The 19637-nt window shown below is 45.4% G+C and overlaps 1 protein-coding gene across 18 annotated transcripts in view; it reads left to right on the forward strand.

Annotated features, from left to right (window-relative positions):
* celf2 (cugbp, Elav-like family member 2) overlaps window positions 1-19637 on the forward strand; it is a 202007-nt gene that overhangs the window by 149047 nt on the left and 33323 nt on the right. For all 18 annotated transcript variants that reach the window (XM_086201703.1, XM_086201705.1, XM_086201704.1 and 15 more), the window contains 2 exons: window positions 7664-7712; window positions 11891-12025. In XM_086201703.1, the coding sequence (XP_086057829.1) occupies window positions 7664-7712; window positions 11891-12025 (184 nt within the window). The remainder of the gene's footprint in view (window positions 1-7663; window positions 7713-11890; window positions 12026-19637) is intronic.

The following is a 19637-nucleotide window of genomic DNA, read 5'->3' on the forward strand; positions in this document are numbered from 1 at the left end:
ATCATTTAAGTCCAGAAAGACAACAGTTGCTCACTCATAGCAAACACACACATATACACACAACCATTCCCACAGTGGTGTCATTACAGAGGCTCATTATCAAAATCAATTCAATTAAAGGCTGTAATTGCTTTAGTGAAACCCAAATGCTATCGCAAACAGGGCTGAAGGAAGGCAAACCTCATCGATGCGCCAGCCCCACTGTGTGTGTGTGTGTCTTTGTGTTCGTGTGCGTGTGTGTGTGTGTGTGTGCTCTTATTTAACGAAAGAAATATTAATCGCTTGTTTCAAATTAACTCCCCTAACCCCTCTTTTCTCTCTGAGTTGGTGGCAGCGTTTAAGCATATTGATTCATGGGGGGGGTGTAAGAAGGGGCGGGGGGCTGTAAATGCAGGCTAACTATGTTAAACACTTAGAGTAGTTAGTGTGGAGACGCGGCACAGCATAGCTAATGCCAAATCCCTCAATCATTCGGCTCACACACGCACGCTGGGTTAATTGTTTACCGAGCTAAATGAAGTGAGGATAATGTGGGCTAACTGTGCACTAAGCACTGCTAAGACGGGGGATATTGTAAAGGACAATTTGATTTATAGTCGTTTGTTTGCTGGAAGCAGGGCGAGATCTTAAGTCACACTGTATCAAGGTGTTGTCAGGGTGATGTGGGGTAGCAGAGGGTGTGTTTGTTTGTGTCAAGTGTGTGTGTGTTGGTGTGTGTGTGCTGTAATGCTGTAGAGATAGAGGTTTTATCTCTGAGGCTTCATTTCAGACTATAATTGAAGAGGAAAAAGGTCACCTAAGAGGCGTTTGATGTTTATCGATGATGTCACGGGTGAGGATGATGATGTCAGAGGCATAACAGGAAGCAGACTGGTGAAATTAAAAGACAGGTTTTTATTGACAAACTTCCGAGCATCTATTTATGTCCATCTCCCAACTCCTGTCGCCCCAGCTTGAAATCGTACGTTCTATGAACCTCTTCGCTGGTTCCTGGGACATTACCGATCACAAGATGGAGTTCTGTTAATGGTCCCAGTGGGGGAGTCTATTCCAGTCCCAGTGGGGAATTCTGTTATGGTCTTGAGGTGGGGTTCTATAACTATTAGGGTGACGTTATGTATAAACTTTGGGGAACATTGAGAATGTTCTTGTAACATTCTGGTTGTTTTTTATTTGATCAGCTTTTAAATGAGCTAAGTCCTGAATTATGTTGCATCAGGACACAGAAGAAGCTGCTACTTGAATGCAAGTCTGATCTTTCATGTTTTCTAAATGTTTTTAGTGCCTTTTGTACTTAAAGTAGCTCTTACATCTGTATCAAGCTACAATGGGATAGGAAAGGATTCCAAATGAAACCCTGCTCGCTAATTTGTGGATTTATCTGTCAGCGGCGTACGTGTTCACCATAGGTCACACGTGGGTGTACATACATCAAGAAGGTGAACAACCGAAACACCAACTAAACTTTTTACTCACGTCAAAACAAGTGTTTTTATTTCTGAACAAATATTAGCTGAAACTGTAGGTGAGTCGTCTCGTCTGCTATCGGTGATGAGCACAGTCTGGAGGTCGTGTGTGTGTGTGTGTGTGAGAGAGAGAGAGAGAGAGAGAGAGAGAGAGAGAGAGAGAGAGAGGTCAGTCATACGTTCTCGGTCACCGATACTGAATCCCGACTGTGAGGGCCATCTGTCTGACTTTGACCCAGCAGCTCACCATCACACCTTCACATTCGAAGGAGGGGAAAGAGTGTGTGTGCTTAAGGTGTGTGTATGTGTGTGTGTGTGCGCGTGTGTGTGTGTGTGTGTGTGAGAGAGAGAGAGAGAGAGAGAAACAGTGTGTCCTCACCAGTTTTTGGCACACACACACTCTGGTCATGTGAACTTGGCTCTTGCTTTGAAGGTGCCAACTGCTGCCTCAGGGCACACACAAACACACATTCAGTACACTCACAGTGAACACACTTTGCACACAACACACACCCTTCTTATTCCCAGCGTGAGCCTTGAGTTAGTCCTCTGGCTCCGGGACAAGTTGACCTCTGACCTTTTAAGCACCAGAGCATTCCTGGAAGATGTTGGCGGGCAACTGGGGATAATGTTAACGCGAGAGCGGCAGTTAACATTTAGGAAGTGTTGGGTTTCCTGCACAAAATGTACTGGGAGGGACGGTCTTACAGCAGCCCAGGGGTGCTTGGACCCTGAAGATCACCTCAGGATGTCCAGAGTCTCTGTACATGATGAGGACATAAAGATAAAAAAGCTGAAAGGAAAAGAGGAGGGGGTGGAATTTGATCAGCTCGTCAACTCGCCTCATCCAGGAAGGAGGCGCTGATGAAAGAGAGTGGAGCAGAACTGGAAGGTGGTAAAATCAACCCTGGAGGAGAGAATGTCAAACTCTGAACGAAATGTTTGCACGAGGGCAGCAAAGTGTTTGACTGTAAAATACGTCATTTTTGATGTGAGTTCATTTCAGATCAAACGCATTTACTCATTCACTGTGGTGGGGGTGGGGGTGCTTCCTTCGAAGCTGTTGTGAGGTTCATCTAGCAACAAAATTAAAAGATTTACTGTCACTGAGCAACGAACAAAAGAGACGTCTGGAGTTTAGTAAAGCGACACAAAAACAAAGAAGCACCAGGCCTCATCTTTTAAACGTTCTCATGCAGAAATTTGTTCTTACTCCCCAGGACTTTTTAGCCCCCAGTTTTGTCTCACAGACAGCAAGGAAAAGCCTTGCAATGCCTTGATCATCAGATCTATTGTGCACCTCTTGTAACTGGCAATTGATTACAAATTTTCAGAGTTTCAAGTAGCCATCAGGCTTTGGTTCCTGTCTGTTCGACTAAATTGGGGGCTAAAAAAGTCTCACTGTGTGTGAGAAGGAAATTTGTTTGCAGGAACATTTCATGAATGAGGCTCATTATCTCAGTGGAAGACCAAGCCATAAGTACAAATCAACGTTCTGTCATAGAAAACGTGCTGCAGACATAAAACTGCTCCTCATCATCCTCCAGAACAGCAGCCGCTGCTCTGCAGAGGAGTCTTCATCTATTAGATGGGCTGCAGGTGCAATTTACAACAACATATTTTAGCTGTGCATCATCTCAGCTGCTCAGATTAACTTGTTTATTGTATTCCTCTGGCACTAACTACCCCTGTGTTGGGACTGTGTTTGTGTGTGTGAATGGGCTTGAAAGGGCATTTGCAGTGTTGGAGAACAGAGATGCATTCTGTTGCATTAAGCCCTTAAATACAGAAATACCAAATTTGTCCCTGTGCCTCCTATTTTTTTTAATTTGTGCGCACAAATGCCCCTTGAGAAAAATAGTAGAGCCCTCTAATATAATATAATATGTAGATTTGCAGTCGCAGATCAGCTAAGAGATCTTAAACAATAACAGCATGGTGACTTGGCAACTCATTATTATCATTGTGAGTGGTGACTTTCATTTAGCACATTAATATGTAAATGTGATGTTAATCGATTTTCAAAGGTGTTCATTTATTTTGTACTTTCCAGCGTGCCCAGTGTGACTCAGTCAGTCAGAACTGAACTATGCGGTTTGTAATAAGGCCGTGATTAAAAACCAATGGTAACACTTTACTTCAAGTGCACTTCAGATGCATTACAAGCAGACAATAAGCCCCTTAATGCATGGACTAACTTTTACAGCACACCAATGACACATCCAAACTCAATTCATCAGCTCCCTTGCACGGAATGAAAATTTAATACATGGGTTATAATTAATCATCATGAAGTTTCTCTATTGTCTTCTTCTTTAAGAAAAAAAACTGCTCTAACATCTTTTCTGCCCCCCCCCCCCCCCAAAAAAAAAGCTGTATCAACAACATATCTATGTGGAGACATGCTGGCGATAGACTGGAGTTTGCTCTTTACTATTAATTTGTGGGTTTTTTGTTTAACCACGAGTACCAAATTAGCTTGAAGCTAATCGTCGCTCAGATATGTACAAACACAAATCAGCCCCCGTGGGTTGTACTCAATGATGCGCTTGGACGGGCATTTTTGGACGGTTTTCTTGTTGTTAGCCATCTGTCACTATTAGCCTCAAGCTAAATACGCACGTCTGGCTCTTTCTGCATCCAGGAGTCACAAAGCAGGAACGCAGCAGGGGGGACACATCTTTGTGAGTTCACGGCTCCCGTTTGTGAGTACTTGAAGGTTGGGAACTGTCCGTGCAGAGATTCTACAACTACATCCTTCGTCCGCTGGTCTTTTAACTGAAAAGTGAACATTTCTTCAACTTTGTGTCAAGTCCAGAGAAGACAACACCTCAGACTATTTAAATACGCATTTGTGAGCATTACGACCTCCCAGACAAAAAGGCGTAGTTCTTTGGCGAGCAGAGAAAAAGAAGGTGTTTCAGACACGTTTTTGGGGCAGAAGGAAGAATCGTCCTCTGTAGTTTTGAACAGGAAGTTGCTCAGCAGCCTCCTCAGTAGACAGATGCATTTGTAAAGCTAAATGCCAGTGCGGCGTCATGCCGGCTGCACACAGGGCTTTACGTAGGGAAGTTTTTGCTTCTCCCTGCTTTTTATGAGCCTGAGCGTGGCGAGGACTTAGTAGTTTTGCTGGGCTCCCGCTGAGCGCATAATGAATGGCAGACTGCGGCTATGGGCCTGCCAGGCAAGAAGAAACAGCACTGTGGAATTGTGGGATAGCTGAGGAGAGGCTTGCTTTGTGGGTCTCGGCGGGAGTTCGCTGAGATCAAACCCCACCCCCCTCGGGTGTTCTGGGTAGACAGACCTGAGGACGGCGATGCCTGTAAACCAGTTTTTGTACCTGTGTGTGAGTGTACGTATGTGTGCTGTCGTGTGTGTGGACGTGGCAGCTTTTGGCAGTGTTTTTCCAGAGTGAATGATGGCGGCTTGGCGGATGCTGTCATGGCTTTTGGGTTTTGTTTTGTTTTTTCGCCTTTAGAGGACAGACTTTGAAATGGATTAACGAGAACTGACGTGATGTGACTTCCAGGTTCGCTTTGACATGACTTTCCTTCTTTTGATGTGGCTTCAACCACGTACACATGCTCACATACCTCCTCCACGTCCCTCCATCTTCCCTTTTGTTAGTGATCCTGCAGTGAGACGGCCGCCTGAAGGGTTTGCCACTGTTCCCACATGACCCTCCCTCTGTCTTTTGTCCTCCCTTTGTCCTTTTTTTCCTCCTTTTGATTCATTGTCTTCCTCCTTTTCTCAGATGGTTCAAACTCTTTCACTCATGCCCGTCGTCGTTATTGTCACCTTTTTGTTTCTCACTCTTTAATTTTTCAGTTTGGTTTTTCTATTCATCTTTGGAGACAGTCGAGCTTTCAATGACAAACCATCAAATTAAACACATAGACAAAAGTACAGAAGTGTTAATCAGGGTAAAAGGATCGCGAACACAACAGACTTGAGGAAAGTGGCTACATTCAGGGGGAGCCTTCGTTCCAAGGGGAGCTGATACCAGCAGTTTGCAGCATATTAACTAAAAGCCGTTTCACCATGTTTGTTTTGAACTGTGACCCCGTCCCTGCAGATCTAAAACACCTGCCAGGCTTCTACCAAACACACGTCTTTGAAATATGTTGGACCCCGGCCATGAAGTGACTTGTGGACGACAAATAGGACTTTAAAGCTGCACGTCTCCTGCAAAGTGTATTTTGTCTTTCAAGTCCTCACGAATGGGTGTCTTGACCTCACCAACGTGTTTTTTTTCCTCCTCCATCACCTCTGTGGGACTCCAGAATGCAGAAAGAGTCCAGCCATGTATGTTAAGCTTGAAGCTCCTGGTGGCTAATAATATCCAACCTGTCCAAAAAGAAAAAAAAAAAAAAAAAATCGTTTGGAATTCCGCAGCACATTTTCCCGTGAAATTCAGGCAGTGAGTGAGAAACTTCACCTGACCTTCACCAGCTAATGGATTTTAATTTCTGGTTGAACGTTACATCAAAGGAGTCTCATATGCTGTGTTTCTGAAAAGATGGATTTCACTCTTCATGAAAACAGAAGAACTGAAACAAAGCGCAGGTTCAGCTGACGTGTACAAAAATGGTCAGAGGAACAGCAGATACACACGTGAACACGTTCGGCTCCTGCATCTGTCCTTCGTCTCTACTCTACTCTTTTAATTTGCCATCATTCCTTTGTTTCTCCACGAGTGGCTGCCCCCATGAGGCAGATTTGGGAACTGATCAATCGACTAGACATAGGTGTGTGTGTGTGTGTGTGTGTGTGCGTGTGTGTGTGTGCGTGCGTGCTGCTGGGACAGACCTGGTTGAATAAAATGAAGCGGAGAGTGAGGATGATAAGGAAGAGAGCAAGAGGTAGAGAGCTGGGATAAAGGTGTGTGATAGAATTGGAAGATCAAAGCCTTCTGTCACACTGTGACTGAGCCCAGGGGCGTTATGGGTAAGATGGGACACACACACACACACACACACACACACACACACACACTCAGGGCTGGTATTTGACTCTGAGTGTGATTGATACAGGGCTAGATTTGGAGAATCACTGTCATTCGTCTCCACGCAGATCAAACAGCCGCATAATCTCCTATAAAGGAAAGAGAGATGGAGGGAATAAAAACAGGACATACGAGGAGAGATGGAGGGAGGGCGAGAGAGTCGAAGGGAGAGGGTTTCAATGCTTGTTTGCTTGTTTTCCATTTAAGAGGACCCACCACCATGAAAACCCTCCATTATCCATCTCCATCAAAGTGCATCATGGGAACATCAGAGAGATATTGAAAGTGGAGATGCAGGTTTAGACCCCATTTATGCCTGGTATTAATATTCAACTGCTCTCATTTGAATTTGAATGTATGTGGGAGAGAGCGAGCAGAGAGAGAGAGAGAGAGAGAGAGTTCTCATCAGGAAAGTTTGACCGCCACCACCTACAATATAACTTCCTGTTCTCAGAGAAGCACCAGAGTCACCTTGTCGGCGGCACCTGGTCGCTGGTAGAAACTCTTTGGAGAGGGCGAGGCACTTTCAAAGCTGGTGGAAGATGATTGGCTGAACTACCTGTCTGTCATGTTCTGACTTCAACCAATCAGATCGATGAACTGACAAGGAGCCAAAGACTGTGGGTAGACCAGCAAAAACATCTTTCCAGTGGCGGTCTGTACGTTGCCATGGCGGCATCCATGCTAACCTCTTCAGGCACCACCATTGTTGTTGCGGCGGTATCAAACCACGCCCCTATCTACCCGACGGAAGCTAATTGGTCCACAACACAGTGGTTCAGACACAAATGCAGGACCTGAAGCTTGACGAGATGATTTCTGGTGGGATGCTGTTGATCTCAAGGCAGCTGCCTCGCGTCTGCAGGAACAACAGAAATAACAGAAAGAAACACAGTTGACATCTGGTGAGGTTCAGGGTCAGACCTCACCTACCACACGAACACCAGGACAACTATGTGTGTGCTGGATTGGAGGGTGGACGCTGATTGGCCTGGACCTCTGAACCCTATGCGACAGGTCGTGGACACTTCCTGTCCTTTTTCTTGGCTTCTTTCTTCTGCCCTGCGTGGTCTGGTTTCCCTCTCGGTGCACTGGCAGCACCAAAGTGGATGTCATACGTGTATTAACAGGGAAAAGCTCTTCTTCTAAGGATAGCTTTTAATGTATTGTGTCGTTCCTTTGTGTCCCACAGATGCACCACCCCATTCAGATGAAGCCTGCAGACAGTGAGAAATCTAACGGTAAGTGGCCACAAACACGGATCAATAGCGTTTTTAGCATTTGCTTTGTTATTGCTTTGTCGTGTGTTCTCGCTAGTCGGCTGGCAGACGGGATGAGACACCAAAGACAGAGCGAGACGGCGAGAGAGAGAGAGAGAGAGAGAGAGAGAGCACAGAATATAGGGGGGAATGCTGATGTATATGAATATCTCTTTCTATGTGTGATGAATTATTAAGGTGCTTCAGAAGGAGGTCAGTGAAAGTTGAATCATTTTGGCCTGGTGGTGAACCAGCTTCTCTCCCCCGTGGCTGCTCACTCATACCAACACGGTGTTTACACTCTCCACTTGCTGCGCACACACACCTGCCTTAACGCATCTATTTCACACACTCCCTCCTCACATGACCCCATTTTTCAAACCACATATTGCAGATACAGTTTTCAATTGATTTCCCATTCTGGGCCTCGTCCTCTGTTCCTTTTCATGAAGGATAAGTAGAGCAGGTATCAGAGAGTCTTATGGAGTTTTTCTCTCAACAAATCCCATGAATAGGTTCACACATTTGTCCATCTCTAAATACTTAAAGACGTTCTTGTCTGTGGTTCTCAGCCTTCTAGCAGCTGGTTCCTGGTTAAAGGCAAGTGAATAAGTGTAAGTGTTTTAAAAAGAAATCAGTAAATTTGCAGTGTTTCAGCAAGTACTGCGGCAAAATGCAACACAAGACGAGACATGGGACTCGACTGCAGAGAAAGACTCAGGACTCTGGAAAGAACAAAAGCAGGCAAGGGCAAAGCAGAAAACCAGAAACAAAAGAAGCAGCTGGAAACACAGGTGGGTGAAATGGTGGGAAACTAAACACAGCCGGTACACGCCGGAGAAGGCAGAGTTACACGATGAACCAATACGAAATAAAGCAAACACAACACCACACCCAGAGGCAACAAGCTCTCACGTACTCTCCTTTTCATTTTTGACCGCAGACTTGGTTTAGTTTAAGTTGTGTCTTAATTTCATGTTGAAAGGTCAGCAAATTAATACTCAATACTTGTGCTTACTTCAATTGGAAGACAGTTCCAGCAGTTTGTTCTTTGTTTAGTTCAGTGGAGTCAAACCCTGGAGCGCCCAGGTCGTGGTTCATCGGGCTCTCACCTACAGCGCGTCTTCCGTACAGCGACGCTGAGTGTCGCGGCGGCTCTGTAAAGAGACGCTCTCTATGCAGCCAGTAAACCCTCACCTAAAGAAGCTCGTTTACACGTACACTGTATCTGACACGTTTTCCCTCCTTTACTTCCTCCATCTGACAGCCTTTTCTTTGAGAGTTTTCAATCGAAGACCTTCCTCTGTATTCCTACGCCTGCTGTGCACTTTGTGACTCCACAGCGGTGCTTCCCATTCACGCAGCAGAACTGTGGTCCGGCGTGCATAGGGATATGAAGGAAGCTCGCCGGTCGAACACTGTAGAGCCAGAGGAAATGGTTTTCTGACTGTAAATGTGAAGCCGCGAAAAGCCGCTGCTCTCGTTTGCTGAGCGCGGAAGACACGCTGACTCAAACGCACTGAAGGTGAGACCCATACGATGGACGACAACCTCATACAAGCCCACTTCAAACAATCTGAACTATCCCTTTAACACCCAGGAGTTCTCCGGCTGCTACTCATATCAAACGTCACCCGCTAAATCACTGTCAGAAGCAGGGCAACACAATAAAGTGACACTATCCAGCAAAGCAGAGGACAAATCCTTATAAAAGCCATCCTCCGCTCCACTGAAATATGGCGAAATATGACTTTATAGGACATAACCGTTGAGGTAACGATGGCGGAACTTAATAAAGCAGCCACTACTCGCCGCCAGAATGGTGAAATATAGAGCAGGCCATTCGTAACATATCCATCCACTTAATGGTAATGACCTTTAATAAACCCCGTATTAGAGTCGCTGAAACAGTGATGAATGGCTGCTCGGCGGTTTATCCGTTTAGTCTGGAGGAGACGCAGGAAGAGGGAAGAGCCAGATAACATTATTGCTAATGTCGTTTTTCTGTCTAAACTTTTTTTTGTCGCTCCGTTAATGTGCTGAAACTCACCATGCAGCCAGCTGCCGTTTACCCCAGAATGCAAAACTCCCGATCATCCCCGAGCTTTATGAGTCTTATCACCTTCCCGCCTGCCTGAGCGCCTCGTCCAAAAAACAGAAACAGTCAATTGTAATGATATCTCCTCTCTTTCTTTTCTATCGACACACAGTAAATTAATTACATTGCTGTTAGACTTGTGGTAATCTTCCTCTGGAGTGATGCGCACACACACATGCTGTGTACAAAGGAGTTAAAGCTTTTTGAAACAACACTTATCTTGGCAGAGTATCCCGACGGTTTGTGTTTTAAACACACAAACAATTCAAACAGCAAAATAAACAAGTGCGCTATTGATTTCCCAGAGTGCAACAGACCGCTTATCTCTTTCGCCTCGCAGTAAGAGCCGACTGTTTCCTCATTAAAAATGAATTGGATTAGCATTACATTGAATGTGGTGGGTAACGCATAAACACACACATCCTGGGAAGAGCTGAGGATTTCACACTCCTAACCTCGCTCCACACAAGTTTCTCACCGCTACCTGCAGCTGACTCACATTCTCTGAGATTGCACCAGGGAAGGAGGGATTGTGTCAGCGAGGGAGGGAGGAACCCATGGAGGGAGGGCGGGGGGGGGGCGGGTGAGAGAGGACAAGCTGCAATGTCTCAGCGAGCAGTCGGTGTTGCGGCGATAATGAGACATTGATCAGAGCGTCACAGATGGCGTGATGAAATACACGAATTCTGTCTGTCTTCATTTCTCTCCGACTCTTTATTCTTCTCTTTTTTCGACTGCTGTTTTGTTCAGTCTGTCTCATTTTTCTTTTCCTTTTAATCCTTGTTTTTCTCTTTGTCCTTTCCCAGTTTTCAGTTTCTTTCACATTCCTGCCTGAAGTCTATCAACGTTTGTGTTTTTTAATTTGAAAACTGCATTCCGGTGTGGTCAAGCGTTTTCAATCTAGCCAGAAATCCAGAGAGATACCGATTTATCAGACAAAAAATTCCAGCAAACATGACTTTTTGCTTCTTAAGCGTGTTGATGACAAGCTTTTTTTTTTTTTTTACCAGAATATTGTCCACCGAGGAGGTCATGTGATCACTGTCACTGGTTTGTCAATGTCAAAAGTTTGAGCTAGATTTTGATTTTATTTGGTCACGTGATGGATCTTGGGTTCAGGAATACTGGATCAGATTGTGGATCTGTGCCCCCCGGAGGGCGCTCTAGTTGCCATTTGTTAAAAAAAGCTGCGTCCTTCCACTCTGAATCCCTTTTTTTTTAAAACATCACACCTCAGGTATAAAAGGTGAAAAACATTTATCCCCCCCCCCCCCAAGAAAAAAGATTAAAAAGATTAGAAGGAATGTAAAAGTGACAGAAATAAAAAAGATGATTGGGAGAGAAACATTCAAATTTGCCTCAGAAAAAGTCCCAGAAGAAGAAAAAAACCCACAAAGAAGCAGCAAAACACCGAGCCGCCAGGCTACAGGCGGGGTTAACGTCCACTACTTTGTGACTTTGAGCTTGAAAATTGCTTCAGGTTCTCGGTTTTGTTTAGCTTTTTTCCTCTCTGAAGAGTTGATTATTTTGATTGAAACTGCTTCACAAAAATGAATCCAGAAAAGCACGTTTGTCTAAAACCAGAAGCCTCAAACAATTCTCCGTTTCTGGAGAAGTGATCAATGAGTTCTGTTTAAAATGCTGGCAGACAAACAGTTAAAATGGGACTCGTTCCCCGTCGCGGCTGGAATGGTGACACGAGCGAACTAAAACATCAGACATTCTCTCTTCTACAAACTACTGAAGAAGCGTTTCTGGAGATTTGATCTAAACTTCTCCCAACTGCGTTTAGTTTCGGTGAGAGTGGCCACTGATAAGTGTGTAAGAAGTATTTTTCAAACCATCAGGAGTGACGTTTATTGGACTGCCAGTGAACGCATCGTTTCTGGGATTAGTAACTATGATTTAATTACTTATTGTAAATCTTAATGTGTTGAATTATCCTGTCAATAAAAGCAAATGCTCTAAAATGTCAAACTCTCAGTCAAGGCTGATTAAAGTTGTACAAATGATGTCATCTTCTTCCTCTTCTTCTTCTTCTTCTTCTTCCATGGCGCCGCAGCGGTTGAAGACAGGAAGTTGTTCATCGGCATGGTGTCAAAGAAGTGCAACGAGAACGACATCCGGGTCATGTTCTCTGCTTTCGGACAGATCGAGGAGTGTCGAATCCTGCGAGGGCCTGACGGACTCAGCAGAGGTGTGTGTGGCGCCAACTCAACTTCCATCCACACCAAAAGCTCCTCACGTGAAAATTACCGCCAGGACCGCCTCCAGACGCTGCTGCTGGGTCATGACTCCAAGTCCTGAGGGAGGCTTTACCTCCTGCCCGCAGATGGCTGAAAGAGGCAGTAGGAGAAGAGAAACATGTGGTTGATAACTCTACGATGAGGAGATGTGATTGTTGAGTGGCGTCAGATTTCATACGCAGCTGACGCCGTTATGAACGTCCGTCTTTAAAACCAGCGTTGACATCGAGAGTTGGAGCTGACAGGAAGCGGTTGTCCTCAGCCTCAACGCAGCAGCCGATCAGTCTGATTATCACCACCCAGGCTCTGTCAGAATCAGCACGTCTCAGGTATATTGACTGTATTGACGTTTAAAGTAATCGATCACACGGAGAGTTACAGGAACTGGAGGCTCACAAGGCTGGTGAAGTAGAAGAAAGTGAGTGCAGTGAAATCAAGTGAATAAAAGCGTAATTATTTCCTCTTCTGTGCTTGTTCGTGCTCTGGGGCTGTAAAATTTCCCAGTGGTGCAAAAGAATAATTATTTTAAGATTATCTAAACAAAGTATTGCATAGTGAGCATGTAACTATCAGTTAAGAACCCTTAGCTCAGTATTATTTGGTTTCCAGGACTGAAAACCAAATAATGGCTCAGAACGTTGATGGCGAGTTGGAGCCGACACATCTTCACACCTACATGACAACGAGGTCACTCTCTAATGGCTCCCATCGTGTCACACCAGTGTCTCAGGAGGGCTTCCTGGTGGAACACCGCTGTGGGGACATTCTGCTCACATTTAGGAGCAAATATAGAACCCTTCAGCCTGGGTCAGAGCGGCACTGATCCCAACCCTCGTCTCCACTTCTGATACCAGAGCGTGTTTCTCTTTAAAATTATCAGAATTTGGCTTGTTGGTATTAAGGTGACATCGTTAGGTTGTGGTGAACCAAACAGCACTTAAGAGACCGAAAAATTCTATTTATACGCAAACATATGAAGAAATTATTTGAGCTGCTGCAGTCGGTTCATGGTCATGTGCATGAATTTGGACTGGAACTTGCACCATCACCCTGATATCTAATCCTGCTCTTCCCACTCCGATGGTCCTCTCCCAGGCAGGGAGGGGACGAGCCATGAAAACCAAAATAACCGTAACTGGAAACAAACCCAGGGCCCGTTGTTCCATGCTCCTGTACCTTGTTAATAATAAACCACTCATGCAAGTCAAAGGGGAAGAGGACAGCGATCCCTGTGACAGGAAGGTGACGTACTCAGGAGAAGCGTGCATCAAACACCGGTTCCTGTGTTTGTGTCATCCGCCGATATAGGAATATTTCTGATTAAGTGCCTTTTGGTTGTGGCTTCATCATGAATTTAGGAGATTTTTAGGTGCTTGAATTCATCGCCTTGAAGTGCTTGACCCCTCCATGCAGCTTCCACCAGTTTATCCAGGCAAGAATCCACTAAATAAATTGAAAGGATAGGTTTCTTTTTTCCCTGAACCTGCCAGTAGAGTGAGTCAGAGGTACAGCCCACCATGACCGAATCAAACCTCAAATCCCAAACCTCCTCCTCCTGCTGCTGCTTACCTCTTAAAATTACGATTTCTTCACTGAAAAAAAGAGACCTTTTTTTCTTCCACAACCTTGAACAGAAACCAAGCTTTTATGTTTCATTCACTAAAGGAGCTGAATCAAACTGTTTTCAGCCATCTGCTTCTTGGAATATGGTCAAGATTTCTCTCAAGGTTTTCACGGAGTCATGCTACATGAGCGGCATCTTGGGGCGGTTGTGGCCACAGTGAATACATGCTTCTCCTTTGCGCTCTATATATCTCCTCTCCCTCTCTTGTTTTTTTCTCCCTCCCCCCTCCCCTCCTCACTCTCTCAGCCTCAGCCCCCCCATCATCCACCCCCCCCCCCCGCCTCCTCCTCCTCTTCCTCTGGCCTTCTAACCTCCATTCATATCCTTCGCCTTCCCTGCTGTTCCAGTTTAGCCTCACTGTAAGCCAGTGCTAGACTCTGGGATACTTCCAGGGTCACTGGGAGTCAGGTGAGGGTCAGGACCGTCACAACCCTGCACTCTAAATCACAAGAGGAAATTAGATTTAGGACTTAGAGAAGCCCCCCCCCCCCCCCCCCCCCCCGCGCCAAGTTACACCAGTAGTTTCACTCATTTTTCAGGAAAACCAGAAGGACTTTTCCTGCCATTCTTTTCTCATATATGAAGCTGGCGTAGGGCTTTTAAACTGGGCTTTGAAAAAAAAACATCCAGGATAGGTTTCAATTGGCAAAAGAAGCTAAATAGTATTACATGCTAGAATACTGCATGTCTTGATTTCACATGATTCTGCTTTGTCTTGATGAAACAAAAAAGAATAAACAGCGCTTAAAATAGCTCAACATTCCCTGCAAACTTTTATGATAGATTTTAAAAAGAAAGCCAAATGGAATCCATGTAACTCACCTCTCCTTGTCTTACCTGTCTTTTTTCACTGACGTGGCAGTGGCCACAGTAATCTGAACTGAACTGCAAGATTTGTAGACACACAGAGGAGAAAGCAGGACAGCCTGTGTGTTCCTGCCATGTCAGATTTGCGTAATCGAAGGCCAGATCATATGACACCAAAAACTGGTGGTACACCGGACGACAAACCGCAGACGAGACCTCAAAGTGGTCCCAGAGGCCACGTCAGACCTGGTCGGAACTCCCGTCGTGAGGTTTTAAACCACTCAGACCACATTCAGAGGCGTCCTGGCCGCAAGCAATGTGAACACAAATGTGAGCTGGACCACAGTGAAGGACCACCGTCTCAACTGTCACCTCAAAGTAAAATACCACAGAAAATGACAGTTGGTACGATTGCAGAAGTCCAGGTACCAGGAGAAGGATTCATTTTGTCGATGAAGCCTTGGGGGAAAAAGTGTCGGGCAGATTTTGTTGACTGTAACTAGAATAATGAAACTGCCTGAAATGAGACTGAAGATTTCATGGACGAAAAGTAACAATAATCAAATGGAATGAAGAAAATGTGAGGAGACTAAAAATGAACACCTAAAACAAGACGAATGCAGTCAGATAAGAGACAAGATTTGAAGACGAATATACTCAAGATCCCTAAGATTTCTAGTCGCTAAAAACGGGATTATAACGGCTCAATAAGATGAGCGTTGACAGCATTTGATGCAGCGCAAAGAGTGAATTGAAAAAAACGCAGCCAAAGGTAAGGCTAACCAGCCCCAGAGCTGAAAGTGGTTCAGATGTGAACAAACCCCCGAACGTAGACCCGTCCACTTGTAATCAGATCACTCCAGACACATGCTAACACCAGGTTTGACAACAGGAGTTAAAATTAACACCCGTGTCCCCGTTTACGTGCATCGTAAAGTCAACACATGACCAAATTCGGTGAGAACCAAATCATAAATCAGCCTCCTTCCTCAACCATTATACCTCCACAAATAGACCAGACACGGGGGTCCATTCCATTAACACCTGCTCACCTCACACATGCACACACCTGATCTCCACCATCCCCCAATATACCCCTCACACTCCCTCCCCCTCTCCCCCCTCTGTGGTTTCTGTGTGCTGAGGAGATGGAGGGGCTAGTGAAACCCAAACTTTCTGTCCTCCTCCTCTTCCTCCTCCTGTCACGCCAGCTGTCACTGTCATCAGTGGATTTGTTGCTCGTGTATGTTTTTTTTCTGTGGTTGTCAGATGTTATGGGTGTTTTATTGTTGACTTCTCAACGTGCCTTCTCTCTCACAAGGTTGTCTCTATCTAGATCCAGCAGTTGCCTCAAACTAGAGAACAAACACAACAACAACTCAAAATCCCATGTTCCTTTGCTTCTTCCAGCTCCACCCTCTCTATATTTCACCCTGGCTGTCCTAGAATCCTCTCCTGCATCAATTTGTCCTCTTTTTCCCAGACATCCCACACCGGCCGCTTTCTCTCCCATCCCTCTTTTCCTACTTCCATCCCTTTTCAGCTCCTCTCTTTTGTCCTCATAAATATTTTAGATGCACTGGCCAAATCTTCAATTCTAGAACTAATATAAACCACTTAACGGCTGACGCACGTCAACGAGGAAAAGCTGGTAGTTCAGTTTGGTTCTGGCTGGTAAATAAACAACCCTAACCAGGTTGGAAATAAATAGGTCTTTAAGGGTTTCTATGAGCCTGCAAGTCCCAGAGGCCGTTAGCTGCTGAGTTCCTATTAAACTGCAGTATCAATCAGAAGAGCGCTACGCCATCCCGCTATTAATAAAATATGGATCACACCACCAGTGGATGGCTGGGCCTGGGGAGCTACCCTACTTTCATTAAAGGACTGTTTGGTTCTCCACTGACGACAGAATGCGGCCCGTGAGGTATTTTTAGTGCTCTAGCCACATCCCATCCCTCCTAAAACAAGACGTACACGCACCGACCCGCCAGAGAGCATGATTTACATTTTTTTTCATTAATATTATCAGCTTTGGCTTCAACAAATTAACGCACAGGTGCTGAGCAATTCTGTCTTTAGAAGGCTCAGCAGGACCAAAACAACCAAAGATAGGCATGTCTTTGGGTGAGAAAGCTTTTCTGTCCTCTCGTTGCAAAGAGAGACTGGAGTTTCTGTCATTTTAATGTCACTGACCAATTTATAAATAGAATCCCAACCTCTCGAGACCAGTCTGGAGGGCTAACCCCAATGAAAGCCCCCCATCAGAAGTGATCCAGTTCTGGGGCAATGGCTCTCTGCAGAGGATGGGACAACCTCCTGGAAAATAACTTGTTACATGGCAGATTGTAGCTCATCTAAAATAGAAAAAATGACCCATTTCTGAATGTCCTATCTACAGTGAGTAACATCAGCTAGCACTGTCCATAACACATCAAAATGTTTACTAGGTCAGCACCACAGGATCGGATAACCTTCAGTCTCCTTTTATCACCCGCACCTCTGTAATGTGAAGTCAGTGAGGCAGTTTTAGAAAGTATTTCTCTCCAGTTGGCCAGAACATGAAAATGAAAAAAGGAGGTCAAGATCAACAGCAGCAGCATAGGGTGAAGCTGAAAGGACTTGTAGATTACATCACCCTACAGAATCAAACAGAAATGAGGCTGCTGAGTTCCACTGCACCACTTTCAACAAGTCCGCATCGCTTGAATCAACACACCAACTTCTGGTAAATGCGTGTTTCGTCCATCATCTTCAGAGTCAGAGAAGCAGATAGAGACCCTTCTCTCCTCCATTAGGAACTGAGACCTACGCTAGTTAGCTTAGCACAGTGAACGGTAGTGGATGGGAAGTGTTAGCACACCTCAGTCATTGCATAGATCAGGTTCACGGTGTTGGTTTGTGCAGACATGATTAGGAGGTCTGACATTGTCAGCACAAATGTTCTGTACAACCCTCATTATATTGATGCTGTTTGGGGAATAATTTCCATCCATCCATCCATTTTCTACTGCTTATCCTGTTAAGGGTCGCGTGGGGGTGGAGCCTATCCCAGCAGCCTTCCCCCTGGACAGGTCACCAGTCCATGGCAGGGCCAACACATAGAGACAGACAACCATTGGCTCTCCCAGCCACGCCTACGGTCAATTTAGAGTCTGGATTAACCTGGTCCCCTCTTGATGTCTTTGGACTGTGGAGGAAGCTGGAGTACCAGAGAGAACCCAGCAGGAACAGGGAGAACATGGAGACTCATACAGAGAGACCCCGTGCTGCAGCCGGGGCTCCACCCACAACCTTCTTGCTGTGAGGCTACAATGATGACCACTGCACCGCCGTGCTGCCCTGGGGAACAATTTAGTCGACAAATTTTGTCAGAGCTATGCTAACAGCTCCCAGCCATTGCTATTTATTATGCTAATCTAATTAGCATTGGTTAGCTTATCATCTGACCAGTGTAAGCACAGTGAAAGAGTCTCTGTCTGCTAGTCTGGCTCTGGGGTTAGTTCAGAACCATCTCTGTTGTTCCCATGGTTCAGCTTTGGTTTAGGCAACTGAACCTGTTTGTTAAGGAGTGTTTTCACACTTGGAGGTAATTGAAATTGACCTTTAAATGGTTATCAGAATACAAAGTTTGACCCCACCAATAAGGATTAGGTTCTGGAACTGGTTCTGTTATAGCGACCCATTTTTCCACCATTTTTGCTAAGAGCCGTTGTCGTCAAGGATCCATTGTCAGTGCAGGTCATTAAACGTTGGATCACAATTTGGTGCACAAACCAGGAGTGAGCTTGTTCCCTGTCAGTGGAAAAGAAGTGTAGGAGGACCAATAGATTGATGCTTTTTTCTTAAATAAGAGGGGAGGATCTTTTCGGACTGCTGCGAGCGGTCCGCTGTCGTCCTGGAATTAAAAAAATAGATGGTCTGGACTGAACAAAAACCTGATTCGCTCTAGCAAACCACACTTGCATCCTTTCTTGCATCTGTCACATTAAGCTCGTTGTACACAACAAATGTTTGTTTACTGTGTTCAGAAAATTTAGAAGGTAAAAAAACAACAACTTCACTTTAGAGATGAATGGCCTCTCCAAGGACGCGCTTCAGGAAAAAGCCCCCCGTATGAAATCTGTTTAGTGGATATAAGCAGGACAACAGAAATGACCATCCGTCACTCTCAGCCTCGTTCTATCACAGCAACAGCCGGCTTTGATAGAGGTGGAAGAGGACAATGATCACATCTATTCTTCAACACGGCTGTCCTTCATTTTCACAGTCTCACCTTTTTGTACCATCTCTTCTCGCGTCGCTCTCCGCTGCATCATCCATCCTTCCTCTCTTTCTCCCCTCATTCCATTTTCACAGCCAGGGAGAGAGTCTATCTGATGACCTCGGCTATTAGTCTTTTCCTCCATAGCCAAGTCAGCCAGCCCAACCTGAACGTGTGTGTGTGTGTGTGTATCTGTGTTTGTTTGTGTGAGCATGTGTGTAATCAGTTCAGGCCTGGCTGCGCTAACATGGCTTGGTGAGTTTGTTAGCATATGATTAGCCCGGGGGATTGTTGAAGCACTCCTCACATTATCTCCTCTAATCACTCCCTAACCAGCCCGACAAACACAACCTTGCATCACCCCAAACCACAAACAACCAATAACTAACTCCCCTAAAATTGCCTGGAGCTGCTTTCAGACCTTGATTGGCTAAAATCATTGTCAGTCACGCAGGATGTCGACTACACCTCCTTTCATCTCTTCCTCTCCCGCCTCCATCTCTCTGTGGACTGAATTAATATGATTTTCTATCTGATTCCCGTCTTCCTGAGCCCCTGCAGATATTTTGTCAGGGCTCGCCCCGCCCCTCAGCCACCACGTCACCTTCCTGTTTGACAAAGAGAGCGAGCACGGCACAGAATAAGGCGCTCAGTAATGACCCAAATGGATTTGAATCGCTTTCATGCAAATTTGCGCTGATATACATTGTTGAATTCAAGTGTGACTAATTCAGACAGTGTGCAGGAGTGTGTGAATACAGAGAGGAGCAACAGGGAGGCGGGGTTCCAAAAATCACGTGTGGTGGCTGTGGACGGGGCGCGGAGGTTGCACGGGGTCGGGGAGGGGATGTGGTTGTCATGACACTTTGCT

The sequence above is a fragment of the Aulostomus chinensis genome, chromosome 4, assembly GCF_037954235.1.
Source record: "Aulostomus chinensis isolate RoL2024-O1b breed Wild chromosome 4, RoL_Achi_v1.0, whole genome shotgun sequence".
In the NCBI taxonomy this organism is placed as follows: Eukaryota; Metazoa; Chordata; class Actinopteri; order Syngnathiformes; family Aulostomidae; genus Aulostomus; species Aulostomus chinensis.